General features: G+C 36.3%; 1 protein-coding gene across 1 annotated transcript in view; it reads right to left on the bottom strand.

The window, feature by feature from the left end:
- Positions 1-22,071, bottom strand: part of ADARB2 (adenosine deaminase RNA specific B2 (inactive)) — a 339,858-nt gene that overhangs the window by 32,636 nt on the left and 285,151 nt on the right. The window contains exons 6-8 of the mRNA XM_072412630.1: positions 8,703-8,871; positions 6,056-6,207; positions 1,551-1,719 (exon numbers count right to left, since the gene is read on the bottom strand). Coding sequence (XP_072268731.1) covers positions 1,551-1,719; positions 6,056-6,207; positions 8,703-8,871 — 490 coding nt within the window. The remainder of the gene's footprint in view (positions 1-1,550; positions 1,720-6,055; positions 6,208-8,702; positions 8,872-22,071) is intronic.

The raw sequence follows: 22,071 nt of genomic DNA on the forward strand, positions 1-22,071 counted from the left end.
CTTTCCCTTAACCCTCACTAATAGTGTGAAGAGCAGGAAAGATGTGCAAAATACAGTAAACCGGGCCATCCAATCAGATTATGAGCAGTTAGGAGCATGAGCTGTATTCTGATTAGTTACTTAATTTTGAAATTTAGGCATGGGGCTTTTGAAATAGAAAATGTGAAATGTTAACCCTTCATATATACCTGGTCCTTAACCTTAACCAAACCTAAACTCTCAACTTTATCTTTAGCTAAATACTTAACATACCCTTTTTAAACTCTTTTTTTAGTTTTGGATAAAGTGGGGAAGGGCTAGAGCCTCCATTATTTCATGCTTTCACCCAAGGTTCACCCAACGTTGGCCTGATTTATTAAAGCTCTCCAAGGTTGGAGAGGATACACTTTCATCAGTGAAGCTGGGTGGTCCAGCAAACCTGAAATGGAATCACTCAAAGTCATTTGCTATTTTGTAGCAAATGTTTTGAATCAGATCCATGTCAGGTTTGCTGGATCAGCTTCACTGATGAAAGTGTATCCTCTCCAGCCTTGAAGAGCTTTTATAAATCATACAGATTTACTCAATTTTACACACTAGATTCAATAGAAAAGAAAAATATGTCGATCATGAGTAAATGTTAATTTAGGCCTTCATACTAACATTTATTCTAATAATTCTGATTCATCAGAAATAATCCGAGTGATGACATCATCTTCAACCCTAATCCACTAACCTAGGTCATAACAATAACCCCAATCCCATTTTAGCAGCTGGTTAAGACACTCCCAATGTAAGCCTGATTGAACATTTTAGGTGAATAGGTGAAGAGTGGGGTGAAGATTTTCCATTCTTTGTACCAGAAATGTCATTTTAATCAGGACAATTTTTATACAAAAAAATAACATTTTTTCTGTATATTATATGAAATATACAATTATTTTCACAAAAGACAAAATTAGCAAAACAATCCTAGTTTGTCCCCAAAAACAATATATAGATACTCAAAACAAAACCAATCTGAATATACATTTGAGGCACCTACTATTACCTGAAGAAACAGTAGAACTACATTGACAAATAAAATAAAATGTCAATAAAATAAATGTGAACAAACACATCCATAATGTATTTTTAAAACTTTTGTTTAAATAAGGAAACATAAAATCACATGGTCTGTTTATCTATATTTCCCCTTGTACTTTTGCATTTGTTATGATGGGTCTTTTGCTCTTAAATTATTTTTTGTGCATAATTGTTGGCCACCAGTTGATTTTGCTGTATTTTTTTGTAAAGTGTGTTTTAAAGTGTGTTATGTAAAGCGTGTAGCAAACTAATAATGTCTCAAATGGCAAAAGTTTGTTATATATTTTATATACATTAAAGAAATGTGTTATCTAATGGTAATTTTAGATCCAAACATCTTGATTTATACTTGAGTATATATATATATATATTAGGTAATAACTTGCCCACAAGTGTAAATATTGCTTTGGTGTATAAATAGTACAAATGTATGAGAGAAAGTGGTTGATACACGAAACACATTGTCAAAGCATAAAAAGTGTTACCTGGTAATCTTGTCTGTACAGGACATTGTGATGAGTTGCTCCCCTGATAATACTCCATCCCACGTCTGTATTGGCAGTTGGGTTCTCACTGGGATTGTCCCTTCCCCGGACTCTATTTTCGTACGAAGGTGACCCCGGAACTTCCTCACTATGTGCTTGCACCTGTTAACTATGAAAAATGTTGTGTCAACTGCTTCTTAAAGTGAAATATAATTTTTTCCACCCTGAAATGTAAATCAAATCTATAGATGTACTCCATCTTTCTGACAAATATAACTATAATGTAAATATAAATTATTTAGCATTTTAAAATGCTGTATGATTCTGTGATTCTCTGATTTGGGGGAAATGGTAAAGGACCACAGCACCGAGACAAATAAGCTGCCACTGCTGACCTTATGCTGTGGACTATGCTATCAGAAGCTTTAAGTTTACTTGCTGCAAAACTAAGACCCTCATTTCTACAAACTGTAACAGCATTGGTGACTATATTCAAAGGTTCAAAGTAGTCTTTTCTTGTATCTATCCATATATCAAATAGCATCATATATCTTATGGTACAGTAGAGTGATGGGTTAGGATCTGTGTGAGCTTCCCATTGTTTCAATGTGGATGAAGCGGGTGGAAAAGAGAATGACATTACTATTAGCAGTTGGGGTGACAGCTCTGAAAAAAAACCTTAGTAGGAAAAAAAAAAAATTCAATTGATCCAAAGTTGTACTTGAAATGCCACAAGGAAATCCAACTGAGGCGCATGACGTTTCAAGTCTGAGCCATGCTGAGGGGAAAAGTAGCCAACACCAACCAACTGGCAGGTTTTTTACACTGCTTGCCTCAACAAAAATCAAGTATTAAGGCATACAGAGCTACATTATTCAAGTCTCATAGTTGTTTTTGTTTTTTTATTTTTTTGCAAAAAAATTGCAATTTTATACTTGAAACATTTGTTTGCATTTTCTTGGGCGCTCCATACAAACCTGATACTAATTGCTGTCTATGTCCAAGTTGGGGACTTTTTTCTCTACATCTGTCAACTGGGACAAAAAGTGCAGGGTCCCATTCATTACAGTCACTGCTATGGACAAAGATAGAAAATTCATCCAACAGGGACACAGCAAAGGGTGCAAGCAACCCTTACCCCACTTTAGCCAAAAACATTATCAAAAAGGTGGAAGTGTTTCACGTTATAATCATGCACATATATATATATATATATATATATATATATATATATAAATAAATATATATATATATATATATTTATATATACTGTTAAACACTGCATTGCTATTGAAATCTAGCAACCTAACACTTTCATGGATTTAAATTAAAACTAGAGTTTAAAAAATAATATTGTCTTGTGCATATTAAGGATATAATAATCTTGTGCATATTAAGGATATATATGACATTTTTTCTTTTATTCTTTTGTTAAAATCTCCTCTAAATATCCCTCTAAATAAAACATCATTTTGAAAGTATCAAATGAGTCACTAAAATTGCAGGCACATCGCTGTACGTTTTATCGTAATTATTCTATCAACGCAATGTCTGAATACAAGTTTCTTTGATTCGTTTATGTGTTTAAACTGTAACAAGACATGCAACTATAATATAATATTGTATTAACCTTCTGGCTGCAAATACGGAGTGTTGTTACCATGACAACAAACCACATAGTCTCGGCCTTGCAATTTTACTGAATAGCAAAGCATAAAAATAACTAAATTAATAACATCATAAAACTGATATTAATGACTACCTAGTACTCCTCCTCTTTATATCGTTACTAAGTCATGATATTACTGTACAAGTGCACCCAATATTTGCTTAATGCTAACTGACAGATTGAGTTGTCAGCAATGTAAACTTGTCACAAACCTAGCCGAGTCGTTCTGAGCATAATATAAATGTGTCAGCATGGTGTTACCTTCAGTAAAAAAAACTCAGGTCAAAAGGATCACTGAATCCAAAGATATACAGAAGGGAACTTAGAGCCAAACTAAACTTTAATAGGAAAAAGTTGGGAGAAGGCCAGTTCATTATTGCAGAATGAACAGGTAATGTCTCTTCTGTAATAAAATAAACTCCCTGCCTGTTTGCAATCTGCAATGCACAACTTCCTCAATACCCCAGCATACCTCTAGCTGTCGGAAATTAATGAACTCAAGTGCGCATATGAAGGCGTTACAACATTCTGTTCTGGCCAATCAAGATGGCAAAAAATACAGAACATTGGATTTGGAGGTTCTAGGGATGCAATAGACATGAAGGCATGTATATAATAAAGAAACCATATCCTGCTACCCTGTGTTGGTTGTTTCTCAGTGTAAATGATAATTCATACTATGCCATGGAGACACAAAATCATTTTCAAATGAAACTGTGTTCAGGCCAAGAGCAATCAACTATGTGTACGTTCCTTTAAAGCAGTAAAATGCTTCTGTAGCTGAAGTCTTTATGGCCTAAATTATTCTCAAAGCTTTGAGGTGGAGAATAAAGAGACCCAATTATTTTAGCTGTATCACGTATGCGTTTTGACAATGACTCACTTGTGTGTCTCACAGTGTTTACAGACACAGAGGTCAGTAAGGGTTTGTTTTATTCCATTTTTACTGTTTGTTATAAATGTATTATTTGAATAAATGTAGGCAGAGCTCTTCTTTAAAGTAAAGTTTATTGACCCTTTCCTCAGCAGTACATACTCATCTTGTCTTCATGTTCCCTTCAATTTTTAGGAGGTAATAACCTACCTGGTTCTTTTAGGTATAGAGTAGCATCTGACTTAATCCTCTTTCCTTTATATGACGGTGCTTGTGATTTGGGACTGGCTGCTATCACATGGGGGTGGGAAAGTCCATAGCCATGGGTATAGTCCTTTCAAGTGATTCAGAGCTTATACAGGGCTTCTTTTCCCTACTCTTTGCAACTGAACTGAGTGGTGGTAGAGCAACAAAAAGATGAGTACAAGCTACTGGGTAGGTGGGTATCAAAGCAAACCCTCTATATTACATATGCAATGCAGGTTTGCTTCTGTATAATGTAGGGAATAGTGAATATCACTGTTATGCTTTTTTATTTTAGCAATCTGTGTACCAATAGGGGATTTCACTATTATCCCTGTCCCATTGGCAAAAGAGGAAGTTGCAGGAAATCTCTCCAAATTGGGGGAAATCACTTTTAGACAGTTTCAAAACATTTACCCCCTCCTCCTTTAGAATATTTCCCCCTATAAATGTTCCGGTGACAACTCTTTTCCGCGCTTTTAGTCCAGGTAAAAATGGCCACTAGAACAAAAACGGGGGCAATCTCCCACACGTAGGGTTTCAGACCTTTCTTTATGTTATCCAAAACTAAATAGAGCTTTAAGACAAGAAGGTTTCACTAAGTGCAATAGGTTGAACCAGCAGTGAAACTCACCCTGCGCCAAGAGGTCAGTGCTTGCAAAGCATTTAGACAGTAATATATGAAATACTGAAAGGAGATAAACTTGGTGTAGTTTCCATGCAAAGCTCAGAGAACTGTTTTTTGCCTGGATGAATAACCATGGGAATTACATCATCCCGAGCCATGAATTACATCATCCTGAGCCAAAGACTCAGAAATAAAAAAAAAAATGGGTGAAAATGGAAGCATTGGCAATGGAGGGGGGAAAGGGTTATGGGCTTGCTGGAGGGAATCACTCTGCTAAATAAGTCTGTCATATTGTGCATACTTGCAAAAAGCTCCTGGAGGCTCAAAGCTGCTAATTTTATCTGCCAGTTTAGTTCCTCTTTAAACTCAGGAGGGGAATACGAGAAGCATACTGAAAACATAGCTGTGGGGATGAGCCGTTTTGTGTTTTCTTGAAGCTTAATCGAGCTTGCCCGCTGTATCACTTAACTCAGCAACACAGATGTTCAACAATATGCAATATATTGCAATCAACATGAAAAGATGGAAAATATAATAAGTCAAGCAAAATTATTTTCCAGGCAACATTAAATTAAATTAGACTTTCAATTAATTTTACACACCTCAGAATTGCTAACTTTTTAAGGAAGAATAGAGGATGCCCAAACAAAATTATTCTTGTGAATATGCTTGTTGCCTGGACAGATGAATTAAATGGGTTTAATATTTTCTAGGTTACTGAGATCAGGAAAAGTGTGTAACGTGTTCTGACTTCACCCCGACTTTCTTGTGTGTGTGTTTGTTCCTGGACTAATAATTTAACCTAATAATACAGTGACAAACCAGACATGAAATAAGAACTATGCCAGCAACCAGCTGCAACAAGTGGTAAATATGGTATAATAATATGCAACTTTTCACACTCACCTATAAAAAAACAAATATAAACTTTGTAAATCTTTATTTAATAGTTCAAATATAATAAATACAATATGCGCAAATATACTATAGGCTTCTATTTTTTATTAGTATTCCTTAGTTTTCATAATAGTATACTGTAATAGTAATAAATATACAATACAAAGTGAGAAAAAAAGTAAAAAAAAACTTACAATCAGATGTAATTTCATAGGGGGAATTAAGCCGCGAATCTCCACACGGTGATGTACTGATATAAAGGTGGAAAAGTGTATTATCCTTTAGCCGAAAACCTCCTTCTTTTAACCGGATGAAAATAGACCTTTCCCAGTCACTTCTGTGTTTGCTGTGGAAAAATACAGCAGACAATTTATTTAGAAACATTTTTTACCATAAGCACAAGTTAAAGTAACATGTCAATAGGCAATGACCTCAAATCATCCCCTTATTATGAATGACACTGTTTATGCCTAAATATCTCACAAACTAAAACCGAACTGTAAACATGAAAGTGATTTTAACAAAATAAAACTATTCTGATGATTTTTTCTGTAGTACATGGAGGTGATAAAAGGAGAAGAACATCACAGATGGACCTTTCAGGGTTACAGCGATTACCTAAGCTTTCTCTGTTACTAAGTTCTCACTGGACCCAAAGAATATTTTAATAGCTTCTTTTATAAGGACACAAAACAAGTGATGTGATTAGTTGTATGATTGATGATAGATTTGATTAGGGTACAGATATGTAAACTTAGGTTGAAAAAGGACAAAAGTCAATTGTGTTCAATGTAACAAAAGGATTCTAGACCAAAAAAGCTTGCCTGCTATAATTACTATATCCACAGCTCAAATTATATTAGCACGGTGGTCAGTCAAAAGAATGTTTCTTAATTTGCAGGCTAGTGGAAAGAATTCCATCCTTATAGGTAGCCAAATAGGTAATTGATGTAAATGGTAACTGACCTGAGAAGCACAAATTGCTCATTGCTCAAGGAACCCCTAGCAACCTCTGGAGGAACCCTGCTTGAGAAACACTGTCCTAAAGCTGCTTACACACTTTCAATTATAGTCGTTGGAAAGGATCTTTCACGATCCTTTCCAACGACTAGCACTGCACAATGCATGAACGAGTGCTGTACATACATCACCGTTCTGCTCTATGCAGAGGGAAGAACGATGGAGCGGCACCCTGCTGCGTTCTCTCCCCCTTCCCTTGCATTACAGTCATTCGTTGTCTGTGGATCCGCCAGAACGGTCATTCGGACAATGAACGACGCGTGCTGTACACACTTCCGATTCTTGTCCGATATCCGCCCTGTGCCGATTATCGGACGAGAACCATTGGAAGTGTGTACATAGCTTAAGCTATAAAGCTTGGAAACCTCTTGTTAAAAGGTTACACCAAAAGGCTTTCACACATCCTTTGTGTTTGTATATATCTTATCATTTGGCTGACTTGATATCTCTCGTAGATCATGATCTAGTATACACCGGAAACGATAATTGTAATGCAATTTAATATTTGTAATTTATTAACAATACTTGTAATGGAAATGTCATTTTAAAAACAATTTAAAACAATTTAAGATAGATTAACATTTATAATAAAATGACAACAGAAAAAATATTATCATTTGTTTTTCTGTTCATTGTAAACCTTTAAAAAATAGAATTTTCAGCCTAAATATTATCCTTTAATACATTTTTCTTTTAAATTAAACTTCGTGAGACCCTTGTGAATTGTATGACCTTTCGCCTATGCCTAAAATCTGCCTCTGATCGTGAGAGTTATGAGTTTGCGGCTACCTTGTCCCTGTGATATATCTGGCAGCAATATAGCACTTCTTTATTAGAGCAATAATGTCACGCGGGGGGCATCTCGCTGCACAATCTGCACCACGTAAACTGGTAAATAGTGATTTGAACTGCTTGTCACAAATAATAAGCTGGAGTTTTTTCAATAAAAATTCAGCACTGCTTTGGTCCTAGAAATAACATGCAATTACATGCAAAACTTTTATTCTAAGATATAGATATTTATTAGCACAGAAGTATGTTTTATTGCTTAGAAGAAGAAAAAAATGTTTTCTGTTCTTGGGGTTTGTGTTAATTCCAACAGAATTCTTCTTGATGATTCAATGGGCAGAACAAATGTGTCTGCTTGACACCAGCTAGCTGTTCATATTGTGATTCATAAATGTTCTGATACCAAGCAGCATTTTACATTTCAAACTAAAAATATATTCCGGTCAGAAAGGTTAAACTAGGTAATGATCAGGTATGAATTGATGTATTCAGCCAATTGCAACTAATTTTCTAATACACATTGAGACTCAGATACACAACTCCCAAGAAAGAAACAACATTTCTTAGAAACAGTGTTCAAATACTGGTTACTATCTATGGCCTGTGGATGATTTTTCTTTTTATAAGTTTGTAATAGCTTTACTATATCTGAAACACAAGGACATTTTCAGTACAGAGCAAAAAGTAAATAGCCTAAATCTCTTCACCACAGGAGAAGGCAAATCTAGTTTTCTATCAAGCATTCAGTTCATTTCTAAGTTCTTCATGAATTATGTAAACAAATATCTAAAAGTGTCCCTCGACTTGCACTAATCTAATTCTTCATGAAAGGAAATCCGCTTTCATGGACCAAACACTGAAAGATGAAAGCGTATTAAATTGCTTTGCCTACTTCCTCCGTGCGTTGGTCACTCAAAACCGGAGGAAAAAAAAAAAGCTGCATGAAAGGAGCGTGGATCAGACATCTAGAGGACAGACTTGTCCCACTGTACATCATATAACATGTCTTGTTTTTAGCAGATTTCAATTTACCTCAAATGGAGCTCCAGCTGAGTGTAAAGGAAGTGGATGAAGGCCCTTCGTACTACAACTTCTGCATGGCAGTCATTGACCACCAGGCCTTGGTCATTGAGATATTCTCCGTTGATACATTTGGTTCCGGATGATAGGGCGATGACTTGTGTTTGCCTCAAGTCTAAACCTGTAAAACAGTAACAAAATTTTTGGTAACTTAAAGTATATGCATGGCCAAAACATTTTCCATTTAGTTTTGAAGTTTTGAATGGGTTTGAAGGAATAAGAGCCATGCCAATTTTTTTATTGAGTTTCTTCTAAGTGGACGAAGCAGTTGAAAGAGATCAGTTAATGTGTTGATAGGAGGACTTTAAATTTGTATCGAAATACATTTATTGATTTTTAAAGAATTTTTTAAAAATTCTTTTCAATATCTGAGTGGAGTTTAACCATTTTTAAAACAAGCAGGTAACACCTTCCTGCCTAGCCTCTACCCTTATTTAGGGTAAAGAAACTAAACTCAGGTGTACCTACCTTCCCCTCAATGATGAATATCAACATGCTTCCTCATCACCACTGTTATCTTTGCCAGGGGTGGTGGTGGGATTTACCATCTTTAGCCCTCTTGATCAACCACCAGGGTATGCTGAGTTGGTACCAACAGCATGTACATGTAGATTTGGGTGGATAAATCATCTGAATGCATTCAATACATTTTAGGAATTTTGACAGATCCCTGCATGAAATATCCAATAGTTTTTGTATTATTGTTGTCTGTATCGTTGTTTTCTCCAAAATTACAGGTGCTCTTAGAGTCCAATTGCCTCTGCAGACTCAGCATTATTTCAAAAAGCTATAGATGCATCTACTGGTTAGATAAAAGGCCTCTAACTAACTTTTCTTGTTCAATCAATAACTACATCCTTGGAGTACTCATACTATACGAGGCAATAAACATCTCCCACTGAAGGGAACAAACGAGCAAGTTGTTTATGGGCTTCTAAAGCTACTGCTGATAGTTACAGAGTCCTTATAAATGTACCTATCGCTGGAAGTACTAAATAAAAACCAGAAATCACATTCAGTTCCTTTCCAGTGTAGCTGGAGCAAAGATCGCAGATAAATCATTTTTCCCACCACTGACTTGGTTCAAGGCTAGAAGGACATTTGGGTAAATAAAAAATGTAAGAAATGACAATGTAGTTTTAACAATTTCTGTAATCTGAGCTACAGGCAAACTGCCAAATATATGGATGAGACACAAACACATTCCCAAAAGATTACAAGATTTTTTTCTCCTTATTCAAGAATTTGTTGTTCTATATAAAAATCCCCACTGGTAAAGTGCACAGATCCCAAATGCCATTGGTGTATCCTTTGAGAAAAACCTGGATGGGACACAAATACATGCTAAAAGATTTGTTATCCTGTCCACTTCTGAGACTTACACAGCCCGGCTAGAACATGAGTAGTGTAACTGACTGTGCTGCTTCTCGCTTTTCTAGTCCATTGTACAGATAATAGCGAAAGAAATATAGGCACACCAGCTCATTTTAATAATACAGGTAAAATAAATGTATTGTTTTTTATGTATTGCCTTAAATGTCATGTGTACAGAGTTTGCAGGTTCTCCTTATATTTGCTTGGGTTTTCACCGGATACTCCAGTTTCCTCACACTTTTAAAAAACATGCAGTTAGGTTAATTAGCTTCTTCCCCATATCAACCTTAGACTGTGCTAATGACATACAACTATGGTGGGATATTAGATTGTGAGCCCCTTCAAGCGACAGCTAGTGACATGGCTATGGAAGCCTTTCTGAAGCTTTGCTTAATATGTTGGCACTGTATAAATACATGTTAATAATATTAATATATTCTTTACACAGAATATTTATCTATATATATATATATATATATATATATATATACAGAATATACATATATATTATAACTCCCCATAAATACCCTGTATTTGTAGAGAAGAAATGAAATAAAAATGCAGAAAATGTGATATTAGCACATTGTAAATATATCAGCCATTAAAAAGTGTCAATTTTCACAGTACCACGGATAACACTGAAGCCTCGGGTCAAGATTTATCTGTGTTCTAAATCCTGTGTGACTCTGAGCAATGGCTGATATGCTGAAAATATGGATCAGTGAATGGAGCTTTATGGATATATGCTACATCTCAACTCAACATATTGTTGATTTTACAGTTCTGTGTCTGAAAAATGTTAACTTATTTACAGTATAACTCAATTCAGATATATTTGTTGCCTTTTTTAAGCCTTTTTAGATCACCTTTTTATTTACAACTCGCTTAGTGAAATAAAGAATTTCCTTTTCTATGGGATGTATAAATCTAAATAAATATACTGTAGATACAAGGCCACTAGCTGTGAACATTACATTCAGATACATAAATAAACGTCATTCAAAAAGCAATTCAGTGGTGCAAAGATTTAGGAATTCAGTCCTGACACTTTTGGGGTTGATAAAGTACGGAAAGTATCAAATTTTAAGGAGTGATAGATGGTAACATTTGTTTTACCTAAAATTAGAGAAGGAAGACAATTGGAGTAAGGATAGGAAAAAGTAAGTTACTGCTTCCTCACTGCCTCGGGGGAGAAGCAATATGTAACGTCTACTTGCAGGCAAATAAAGAATGCATTGGGACAAGAGTGTGAAGTTTAGATCACTGCCACCCACTGTCAAATCTTCAAACTCTGATTTTTCAGGAATCAGCAGAGCCTGGCTAGTGACTGAGCAGCTGGCAAGGAGCCAGCTATTGGGAACTATGTCCGATTACTTGCACCTACTGCAGGTCTGCACCTGCCCAAAGGAGTTTTGGGCTAACCAGCGAGGGAACTTTGACAATATTTTATGTGGTCTATTTATAAAGCAGTACATGTGACATTCACAAGCCATTCTCTGATGGAGACTCAATTACTGTTATTGAAACCATGGAAGGATTTTGCACCAGCGAACAGAGGCTATTAATTAGCACAATGTTTAAAGCTGACCTCTCACCACATTTTTATATTAAATAAAAGTGTGGGTAAAAATATGTTTTTTTTCTTTTACATTTGTTTTTTTTTTATTTTTTGGAGGATGCTCCTTCCATCTTTAATGCCCTGGTGGTAAAAACAACAAGAAACGTGCAGCCTCCTGGGATACATACATGGCACAGGTTTTCCTGAAAATGCATGTATGTGCAGCGAGATCAGCAAGTTTGTTTTTACATTTTCAGGAATGTGCTTCACCTGATCTTGCACCTGTACAGTGGAAGATTGAGTAAGGTAAGAAGAAGACCATTGGAAAATACAGTGGTGGTGCCTGTTGTCCATTGAGTGCCAGAAAGGAGAAGGAAGATGGGACCTATTGGACTTGCAGAGGGATTGAGGGCTTTACAGCTATAAGGATAAGTGTTATTTTTTTACTGAAAGTTCCCATTTAAGAGAATATTTTGCTTGGATTTCTTTATCTATGTTGAAATATTTATATGATATATATATATATCATTGGATAGGGAGCAAAATTATGAGCATGCAAAAGGGGTTAATGTGAACTGTGGTTACTTTACCCTACTTCTCACTTTAGTTAAGCAGACAGAAGGACATCTGTAGTTTACACTGCTCAGCCTGTTTTTATAATAACATATATTGGAATAAATCAGAGTAAATATCAAGCTTTTGAAAGAAAATCAATGCAGTCAATCAAATACTACAGACAAAATATCTGCAAAGCAATAAACTTTCAATGAACAAATAGTTTCATATAAAACACAATAGCAAGGGGAGAATCAAACTTCTAGATATGGCTAAAGGCATGTTTATTTGAGTGCAGCTTTTCAGCAATGGCTTAGTTGTTTAATGCAGATAATATATAAAAATATACTTTAATTCTGTAAATGGCTTTTAGTATTTGTGTGTTTTAGTGTGTGTCTCTTCTTTAGCAGAGCTTATAAATGGATTTCGTGCTGCATCTGGTAGTGGTCAGTGTTTGGTTTTAAAATGAAATAGATAAATGCTTAAGACATTTCATGTGTCATCTTAACCTTGCTTGTAATGGACTGTCATCAGCGGTTTAAGATTCAATGCACTGGAGTGCAGGTAAGTACTTAGATAAAGCGTAAGAGAAGGAAAGCTGAGCACATAATGACCATCTCTAGCTTATTGCTGTGTGGTCAAGAGTAATGGCCGACCTAAGAACAAAAGACGTAAATTGAGTTGTCGACCTGGGGACATCTACCACCATAAACACCATTTTTATTGTAATTTTCCTACGATATGGCTGTACTTTCTGTCTCTTCAGGATTCTATCTGTCAGGGTTTTTAGTGTAGGTTATCATGACTTATCTGTTGGGGTCAAACAATATCACATACATTTGTATGTACCTCCCCCAATAATTTCAAATGCCAAAAACTCAGTAGCCAGGTGTCACTAGTATGAGTATCATGATCATTTTATTTCACCTGAAAATACCTCTAAAAATAACCCTGACCTTACCCGTAAAACTGAGCTGAAAGCTAGCAGATATAAAAGTGAAGGCTGGTTGCATCATCTCAGGACATGGTTGCCCCCCAAGACTTCAGTGTGCAAAGGATGGGGTCTGGGGAGGACTGACAGATGACCAGGAGCCCACAAGAGCAGGGGACACAATGGAAGCCGGAGAGTCCAGGGACAGCAACCAGGTGATCTACAGATGATTGCACCACATCTGGCCAGGCAAACTAAATGCTACAATGAGCAACTTGTGCGTGGGAGCTGAGAAGCTATAAATATCCAGATCATAAATATAAAGATCATATCCAGGAACTACTGTGCTTATTGGCTGCAGCACATACTCTAAAATTCTCCTTAGCTGCACACACTTTTAAATTATTGTGTATGGGATGCTAAGATAGGCACATGCACAGCTAAAGGTAAACTGGGGATGTTACAATCTGTAGAGCATAGGACAGATAGCTAATTGAGTGATCTCTTTTGCTGTTGCAAGCGTCACAGTTGGAGGGGATAACCAGGGTGCGTTAGACTGCATCGATGGGATCACCGGGTACATATGTGTAATAGCATCTTAACCCTTAACCTAAAGGTAGGGTAACCTAAAGCCTACACCAAACCCATATCCTAACCTATACCCAACTAAACTCAACCCTAACCATTTAACATGCCACGCCGAAAAGAATGTTATTGTGCCAATATGATGATGGTAACCCCACCAATACATTCTCTACACTGAAATACATATAGCCAAAAACCAATGACAAAAACTAATTATTTGCACATGACTAAAGTCTCTCAGTATGTCCAGAAGCATATCTGTTTATTACATACTTACAGGTATGGTATCCTCATGTTATGCACCCCCTAACAAAGTAACATTGATTATCAATAGCCTCATTGATTTATACAATTATACAAAACTTAAATAGGTTACTTTGTTTAATTAGTGCAATGAGTTTGTATCTTAGGTTATTTTATTAGCTAACTCTAATTATTCAAGATGCAAGCTTTCGGGATCCTTTAGATCTCATTCAGGCTTTATACAATTCCCAGGGGAAGACATCTAAGGAATCCCAGAAGCTTGCATCTTTAATAACTTGAGTAAGCAAATATAAGATATTACTTAAATTACAAACTTACATTCGGTGGCTATTACAGTACAAGACTATGCTGTTTTTAAACATAAACTCTTTCTAATATTCATTTTTTCTAAAACTGTTTGGTCCTGCTGAAAGTGTTACCTTCAGAGCTGAGCAAGTTTTCCCTGGGAAACAGATACCATTGGTTGGGTATCAGTATTAAGCAGAAGGATCTTGGCAACTGTTATGAAAATACATAAAAATTAAGTAAATATAACCTAATAGGCTAGAATAGTAATGATTGTAGAGAGAGAGAGTACTCTGACTGGGAGGCCTGCTGGTATTTGTAGCCCCTCCACAGCGGTTAATTCACACCTGAACATCCTGTGCTTCCACTGCCAAAAAACGCCAACACATACGCATGCAGCTAATAATAACTACCATTGTGCAGTAAATAAATACCCACTGTGCATGGATTCTGGACTTGTGATTAGAATGAGCAAAAACCTACATTTTCTGGGCAATTTTCATGTCAACCTCACAGAGGGGAACAGATATGTGTGGAGGTTAACAAAATACTACGAGACCACCGAGCCTGACTTTAAAGAACATAGGTTAGAATGACCTGATAAAAGGTGCAAACATTACCCTGCACAACAACCTTTCTTTGCTGTATTAAAAATGTATGCAGTCTCAGCCACACTTATATGATTGTGAATCAGGTCATGCTGTTATGACATGAAGGGGTCTATTTATAATGCAGTGAATCTGGCATTCACTGAAACATTCCTTGGTGGAAAATCAATTATTGCTATTGAAAGACATGGGCCTGGAAAATCCTGCAGAAAGTGTTTTTGCAAATGATCGTGAAATATCCTTGCCAGCAGAAATTATTGCATGTGTGTACATAGCCAAAGTTGTTTATAATGAAAACTGTCATCTTCTAACATCTCCAGGACTCTGGACAAATGTGTGGCCCATGGTACTCAAACATTGGTCTGATGCTTGGAAGAAACCCCAAAATATTGAAAACATTTGGTGGATATGCTACTTTTTAAGGGTTCTATTTATAAAATAGGGAATCTCACATTCCCCCCAAACATTGGGAATCAAAAACTGTCACTGAAACACATGGATCTAGAAGATTCCCACCAGGGAATGTCAGATTCCCTATTTAATAAAAAAAAAGTAATTAGTACATTACCAATCAAGAGTCTATTTGGGCTTGTTTTATTTTTTCTTAATTTGATTAATACAATGAATAAGGTTTGTTGGTATTATTTTGTTATTTTTTTAAACATGTGTGTGTTTATTTTTTTATATCCTAAAGACACCCATGTCAGAAAATATGTCATGTGTGCCTATATGGGTTCTAAAAAGTTGCCAATAAATCTTTATGAATTTTTGCAGAAACCTCTGGTCAAGTTTTCACTGGTGAAGCTTTTGGGATAGGGTTGCAATACTAAAATTAGTTAGTATGCCAAGGATGGGGAAATCATTTGGGTGGAAGGGGTCATTGTGGACTACACTATTTTTCATATACACTGTAAAAACTGTGGCTAACTATGAAAAATATAAAAAGCAGTATAGACAAAGTCTATCTAACTATCTAACTACATTAGATCTACTTTTCCTGGTAGAGGCAATTGCCATACCTTGACTTAGAAAAATATAAAATGTGTAAACTATTTCCTTCCCTTTAGAAAATTATGTAAGTCAATGCTGCAATGCTCATAACATAAGGCTCCAATTGTGTACATTTTCTACCCCCATTACACTTTTTGCTGGGGTTCACCAATAGGACCATTATCATGGATATTCAATGATTAAAAAAAAAGACTAATGGTCTAATTCTCAGATTTCTTTTCTCCCTGGTATTGGAGTTTGAGTGAATTCCATGCCAAACATGTCAAAGTAAAAGTGTCAGAATATTTGGATGCTTTCTCACCTATGACCAGATGATGCTCATTTTTCACCAGTCGTGACTTTTACTGTGTGAAATGTTCAGCCTGTGTAAGTCAGAAAGGCAAATTCTCACCCATTCTGACAAGGGTGCACAGGCTGAGTGCAGGGCACTGAAGACAAGGTGTGAACATGCAAATTTTCGAAAAACTGTTCACATTTAGTTTATCCTTCAACAGATTACAGATTTAAGGAATGAGAGATACATGCTGAAGGAACATTAGTTACGCTGCTGGATAATTTGACATTTAAAATTTGACAGCTGGAGTTAGCTTATTTGTTGTATAAAAATATTGCAAAGGTCCACTGCTACACAGAGATCTGTATATTGCTATACATTCAGCACATAATAAAAATGTTGATAGGGAACATAACCATGGTCTTTGCTTTAACGCAATAAAGCCACATACATATGTTAGAGGATGGTCACTGGAAACACTCTGATCATTTCCATTGACAAATGAATGAACGAGCGATGTACACAGTGTATGGAGAAGGAAGAGCACAAGCGAGCAGCACTCTGCCTGGACAGATCCATGAATGACTGAGGAGCGCTATACACACGTCAGATTCTAGTCCAATACCAGCCCTGAAGCGATAATCGCACAAGAATCATCCAACGTGTGTATGTAGCCTAAGCCTTTCCATAGAAAGTTACCGCACATCAATTAAAAATTTGTTTGAAATCATACATGGAAGGAATACTCGCTTTCATGATTCAGCACTTACCAATAAATGAGTAGTAAATGGTAACAAGTCATACCAATGCAGTAAAAATGACAAAAGTGAAATGTATGTGTGTTGCATTTAGCAGATGTTACAGCAGGCTTCATAAAAAAAAATAAATTGATGGGTCCACTTTCAAAATAAAGTTACATTAAAAAAAAATAATGTCTCAGAACAAGTCTGTTTAAACCACTATGTATTTTCAATTGGTTCTTAGCTTTTTTCCCTTTTGCTAGAAGTGCCAATTCTTCAGGAGCGACGCTGTTAATATCTATGTGGTAGGATGTTAAATGTGCCAGTTTATAATGCAGCAGCCAGCCCTCATAGTTAAACACCCGCCACAGACAGTTATATATATATTTTGTGCAATTTATCTCAGTATGGGGCCTTTTTTTCCAGAATTCCAACCAAGCATCCCCTTTTTACCTCTTTTCTGTCATCTTACATACATTGAACTAAACTAGCCATGTGCTTTTTCTACAGCTATGATTGTCAGCTTCACAAAAGAACTGCTGAAATCATCTAATGCAAAGCACAGAAAAATATCTACTCCAATGTCTCCCCCCCACTCCAGCGTGATTACAGCGGACATTTCAATGCCACCCTTTGAAAAGAAGGCAAGGTGATAAAGACGAACTGGACGCATTTAAACTGTCAAGATCGATCAACAGCAGATAGGAAAATAGTGTTTAAATGTCTGCCTCATCTTGTTCACAATGATAATGTGATGCTTCCCTCAGAGAGGGATTTTGGCAATGCAATGTGTGTAGTAAGTGGGATACTGGCATTCTCTATTGTTTCTTGTAATTCTTCAGCCCAGCAAATGCATTCTTAATAAGGGGCTAATTGTGATGAGCTGCAATGCACTGAAAGCCTATTAATATTACAAACGAAAGGAGGCAATTAGTGGTAAGAAAGTAAAAGGAAATTAATAAGTATTTCAGGCACTTTATAGGATGGATGGAGAAGGACTGAGAGTGAAAGCATGCACCGAACATTTGGACAGTTTATTCATTAAGTATAAAAGCCCCGAGGGGACACTTATGGTGAACCTTCTGGAGATATTAAAGTGGCCCTGGGATGAAATAAACATCTCAGATTGGGACAACATTTTCTTTTAATACTTACAGATCTAGAGGAGGTGATGCAAGTTTTTATTCTGGGTAACAGCTAGTACAGCAACTTCTGTTCAACATTTTTGGATATGTTGGATAGCATGTATTTTCACTAGGCAGTCTGGTTCCATCCTATTTATCAACCTTTCTTAGCAGTGAAATAACTTTCAGGGGACTAGGAGGCACAAACTGTGATTTGCTCAAGGAACCCCTAGCAACCTCTGGGGAAACCCCAGGGTTCCATGGAACTTTGGTTGAGAAGCATTGGAATAGAGTGTGGTGGGATTCCTTGTGTGGGGTGCTTTTTCTTCCCCTTCGGTGTGGCCAACAGAGAAAAAGGAAGCACAATAGGAACACAGAGAGCAATTAAAAAATAGCCTACCAGTTCTCTCCCATTACCATTTCCCAATGATCAAGTGATTTGGAGACTCCTGCATTCTTTTTTATGTATTTCCCAAACACACCCAACCACTGGTCTCAACTCTGGAGTTAAATCTGTTTCATACCCACATTGAGCCACAGCATTCTTTCCCATTTTCAGTCCCAACTTCTCTCATTGCTCAGTAAATAGGAGCAGCTGGGAACTATTTTTTGCATGTGGTTATGTTGCATTGGGGTACTTTTCGCAAAATAGCAAGTTGATTTTGGCCACATAGTTGCTGTTTGAAGGTTTGTGCTGTGGCTGCAGCTGCAAACACCTGCGGTTCAGTTTGCTACCATGGGCATGAGAGGGTCCTTACATTACATCCACTGATTCCAAATTCTAATTTGCCATGGAAGGTTTCAAAACACAGGCTTCATAAAGCAGACCTGTCAACCTCACATGTGAGACGTTGTCTAGAATCAGGCTACTCCTGGACTTGCATGAAAACAATCTGGAAGGGATTCCCAAATGTAGTGGTTAGTGTTAGTTCCCCGTCCGACTTTTATTTCTGTTTCCACTAGAGATAGTTCATCCTACTTCTTTCTCACTTTTTTTTATTATTAAAATACTTGTTTTTTATGTATTTTTCATTCTTTGTTGCTGCTCATCTAAAGTATCTTTAAAGCCACATTGATCTCCGTAGTGGCTGTTTGACATTTCTCAAATTAGGTTTCTTGGTGGTGATAGCAGTGCATAATGTCTGTGTCATGTGTGTTGAAAAGGACAACTTGTAGTCTTTATTGGAAGCCTGCACAACAACATGGCATAATCAGGATACAGGGGCAGAGGGTTGTCACTTTCTAATAGATTTTTTAGTATTGTTTTAATTATTCAAACATATTAGAAATTAATTCTGATGTTACATTTTTATGTTAAAACTGAAATATAATTAAGTTTATTGGGTTTGATTATACTTTACAAATAATAATACCTGTCATCATCTGATAAAGGTTTGGGGAACCATAAAGCAGGCTTTGTAGAACCAATGGCCATACGTTATCTAATGGGGTCAGACAATTAATATGTGCCTAGACAGTAACATAAATGACACTTCTACAGTGGGATGTTATAGCTGTTTTATTGCAGAATAACCAATGAATGGCCAGTAAGGGGTATCCTCAATCCCAACAATCAATTATTTCATTTTAACAGCCCCTTTGTCTTTCCATTCTATTGCCAGCTATCACCACCATATGCTCTTCTTGCTATGACAGAACTGGTTTGGTTTTAGTACCTCCTATAGCTCTGCAGATAGATGTGAAAAGATTGCATTAAAGCATTCTCTCATGCCGAGATAATGTGCAATTTATAGCCTTGCAGGCTGTAACCATCTTAGTGGCAGTACAGGCGTTTTGACCGCTGCTGAAAGTTCACATTTAAGTGCCGAGACTTTTCTTCCAGGTGTTTCTAGTGAGCAATTTTTTTTGCCGCCACAAGAAGCCTAAGTGCACCCGTTTGTGTAATTTAGTAGGGACACTTTATTCTATTTTTAAGGCAGACATATACTGAGCAATGCACTGCATTGTTTTTTTTATACTTAGCAGGGAATGAAACCTCCTGCTGTTCTGGTGGCAAAAATATTGTTTTTCCCAAACATTAAATAAAAGTGGAGGACTTTTCTGAAAGTATCTGCACTTTAAGGCAGTTTTAGGCCAATGTGGGAGTCATTTAAACTTCTAAAAAGAAACTATATAGGACTGGGGTCCATTGTGTTTGATTGTTGTTTTTTAAATGTATTTAATTTTATGTAAATATTAATAAAGATGGGGCGTTGCTAAAACCTGCCATCCAAAGTTTTGCCCCCATCCCATCTTGTACAGATTGCCTTTCATTGCTGTTATCCTAAGGGCTGACGTCCACAAGCTTTGAATTGGTGTTGATAGCATACGTTTAAGACAGAATGAGAATTCACTGACATGCATTTGACTTGCAGCTGACTTCTGTATGACCTGCTTTAAGCAGGATATACTTTCCTATTGACTTCTACAGGAATTTAAATGTTATATTATTCTATACAAATATGCTGATTGAGAAATGTCAGAGACTTTTATTTATATGGGTCAAACACTTAAATATTATAAATACATGAGCTGCATGACAGCCAGGCAGCCATTGTTTCTAGAATAGTGGGCCTGATCTATTAAAGCTCTCCAATGCTGGAGAGGATACACTTTCATCAGTGAAGCTGGTTGATCCAGCAAACCTTGAATGAATTTTTTCGAAACCATTTGCTATTTGTTAGCAAATGTTTTCAATCCTGGACCAGATCCATTCCAGGTTTGCTGGATTACCCACCTTCCCTGTTGTAAGTGTATCCTCTCCAGCCTTGGAGAGCTTTTATAAATCAGGCACAATTAGTCAGCAATGACAGCTTTTATGCTTACCTCCAGAAATACTTCATTTTACCCCCAGCTATTCAAAGTAACTTGGTTTATACCCTGGTGTTCTGAACTTCTATACAGCAGGCATGTATTGTATAAATCAGAAAGTATAAACAGCACAGAATTATTTATCTGCTACGTGAGATATAGGATTGTATACTATGGTGAAGCATGCCACCTGCGAACATATGGTTTGCAGAACGCTGACAATGTAAAGTTAAATGATTAAAAAGTCTTTCAAAGGCATGAGAGAGTGGAGAAGCCAGACAATTGTCAACCAAGATTATACAAATTTAACCAAACCATTTGTAGTTGTAACCAGGTTTTTTATTGTATTTATAAATTATTAAACCCTTTATGTTTTAAAATTCATAATAGCGAAGGTGACAAACCTGGCAGAAAAACAGCATATCAATTCTAACATATCATTTCCAGTTGTAAGAAGAAAGAAGGGGGTTTTACTTTAAAATTAGAATCCCGTCTTTGAAAATTTGATGCCATTCCTAAAAATCCATTCACAGATTTTGCATGTACAATATATAAAATCACTTTACAAATATATAAAATTGTTACATTATATAGTATTAAAAAATTTCAAACACATATGAGAGACAAATCATCCTGCCACATGTATCAGTCTTATATGACTTTGCTCAGAGCAGGTGCATCTCCTAAATACTCTGAGATCCACAGCAGCTCCGGATGCGGGTGTACAAAATACACTGCACACCTAATATCCTTCTCATCCAATCGCGTTACCAACCTCATAAATCCACACAGTCACCTATAAATCACAAATCATCCTTATAATCAATATGCATTACTGCAACTTCAACCCCTAAAAACATTTATTACAGTATATTGTATTACCGACACTACTAGCGCTACAGAGGAGTATTTCATGGCTGTTAAAGAGAGAAACATTGTAAATCAACATTAAGTGGAAATGGGTGGCATTTATTATTTGCTCCTGCCCTGTGAAATTCAATTCTGATATTGTCAGGGAATTCTGATGGAAGTGCTAAATCATACTTAGAAATCTCAAGCAAAAGAAACGATAAAATAAAATAAAATGGAGCACACACCAATTTTTGGTTGAACGTGGAGAACTGACAGTAATAAATGGAGGAATACATATAAAATTATCTATCTATCTATCTATCTATCTATCTATCTATCTATCTATCTA

Source organism: Pyxicephalus adspersus, chromosome 5, assembly GCF_032062135.1.
Source record: "Pyxicephalus adspersus chromosome 5, UCB_Pads_2.0, whole genome shotgun sequence".
In the NCBI taxonomy this organism is placed as follows: Eukaryota; Metazoa; Chordata; class Amphibia; order Anura; family Pyxicephalidae; genus Pyxicephalus; species Pyxicephalus adspersus.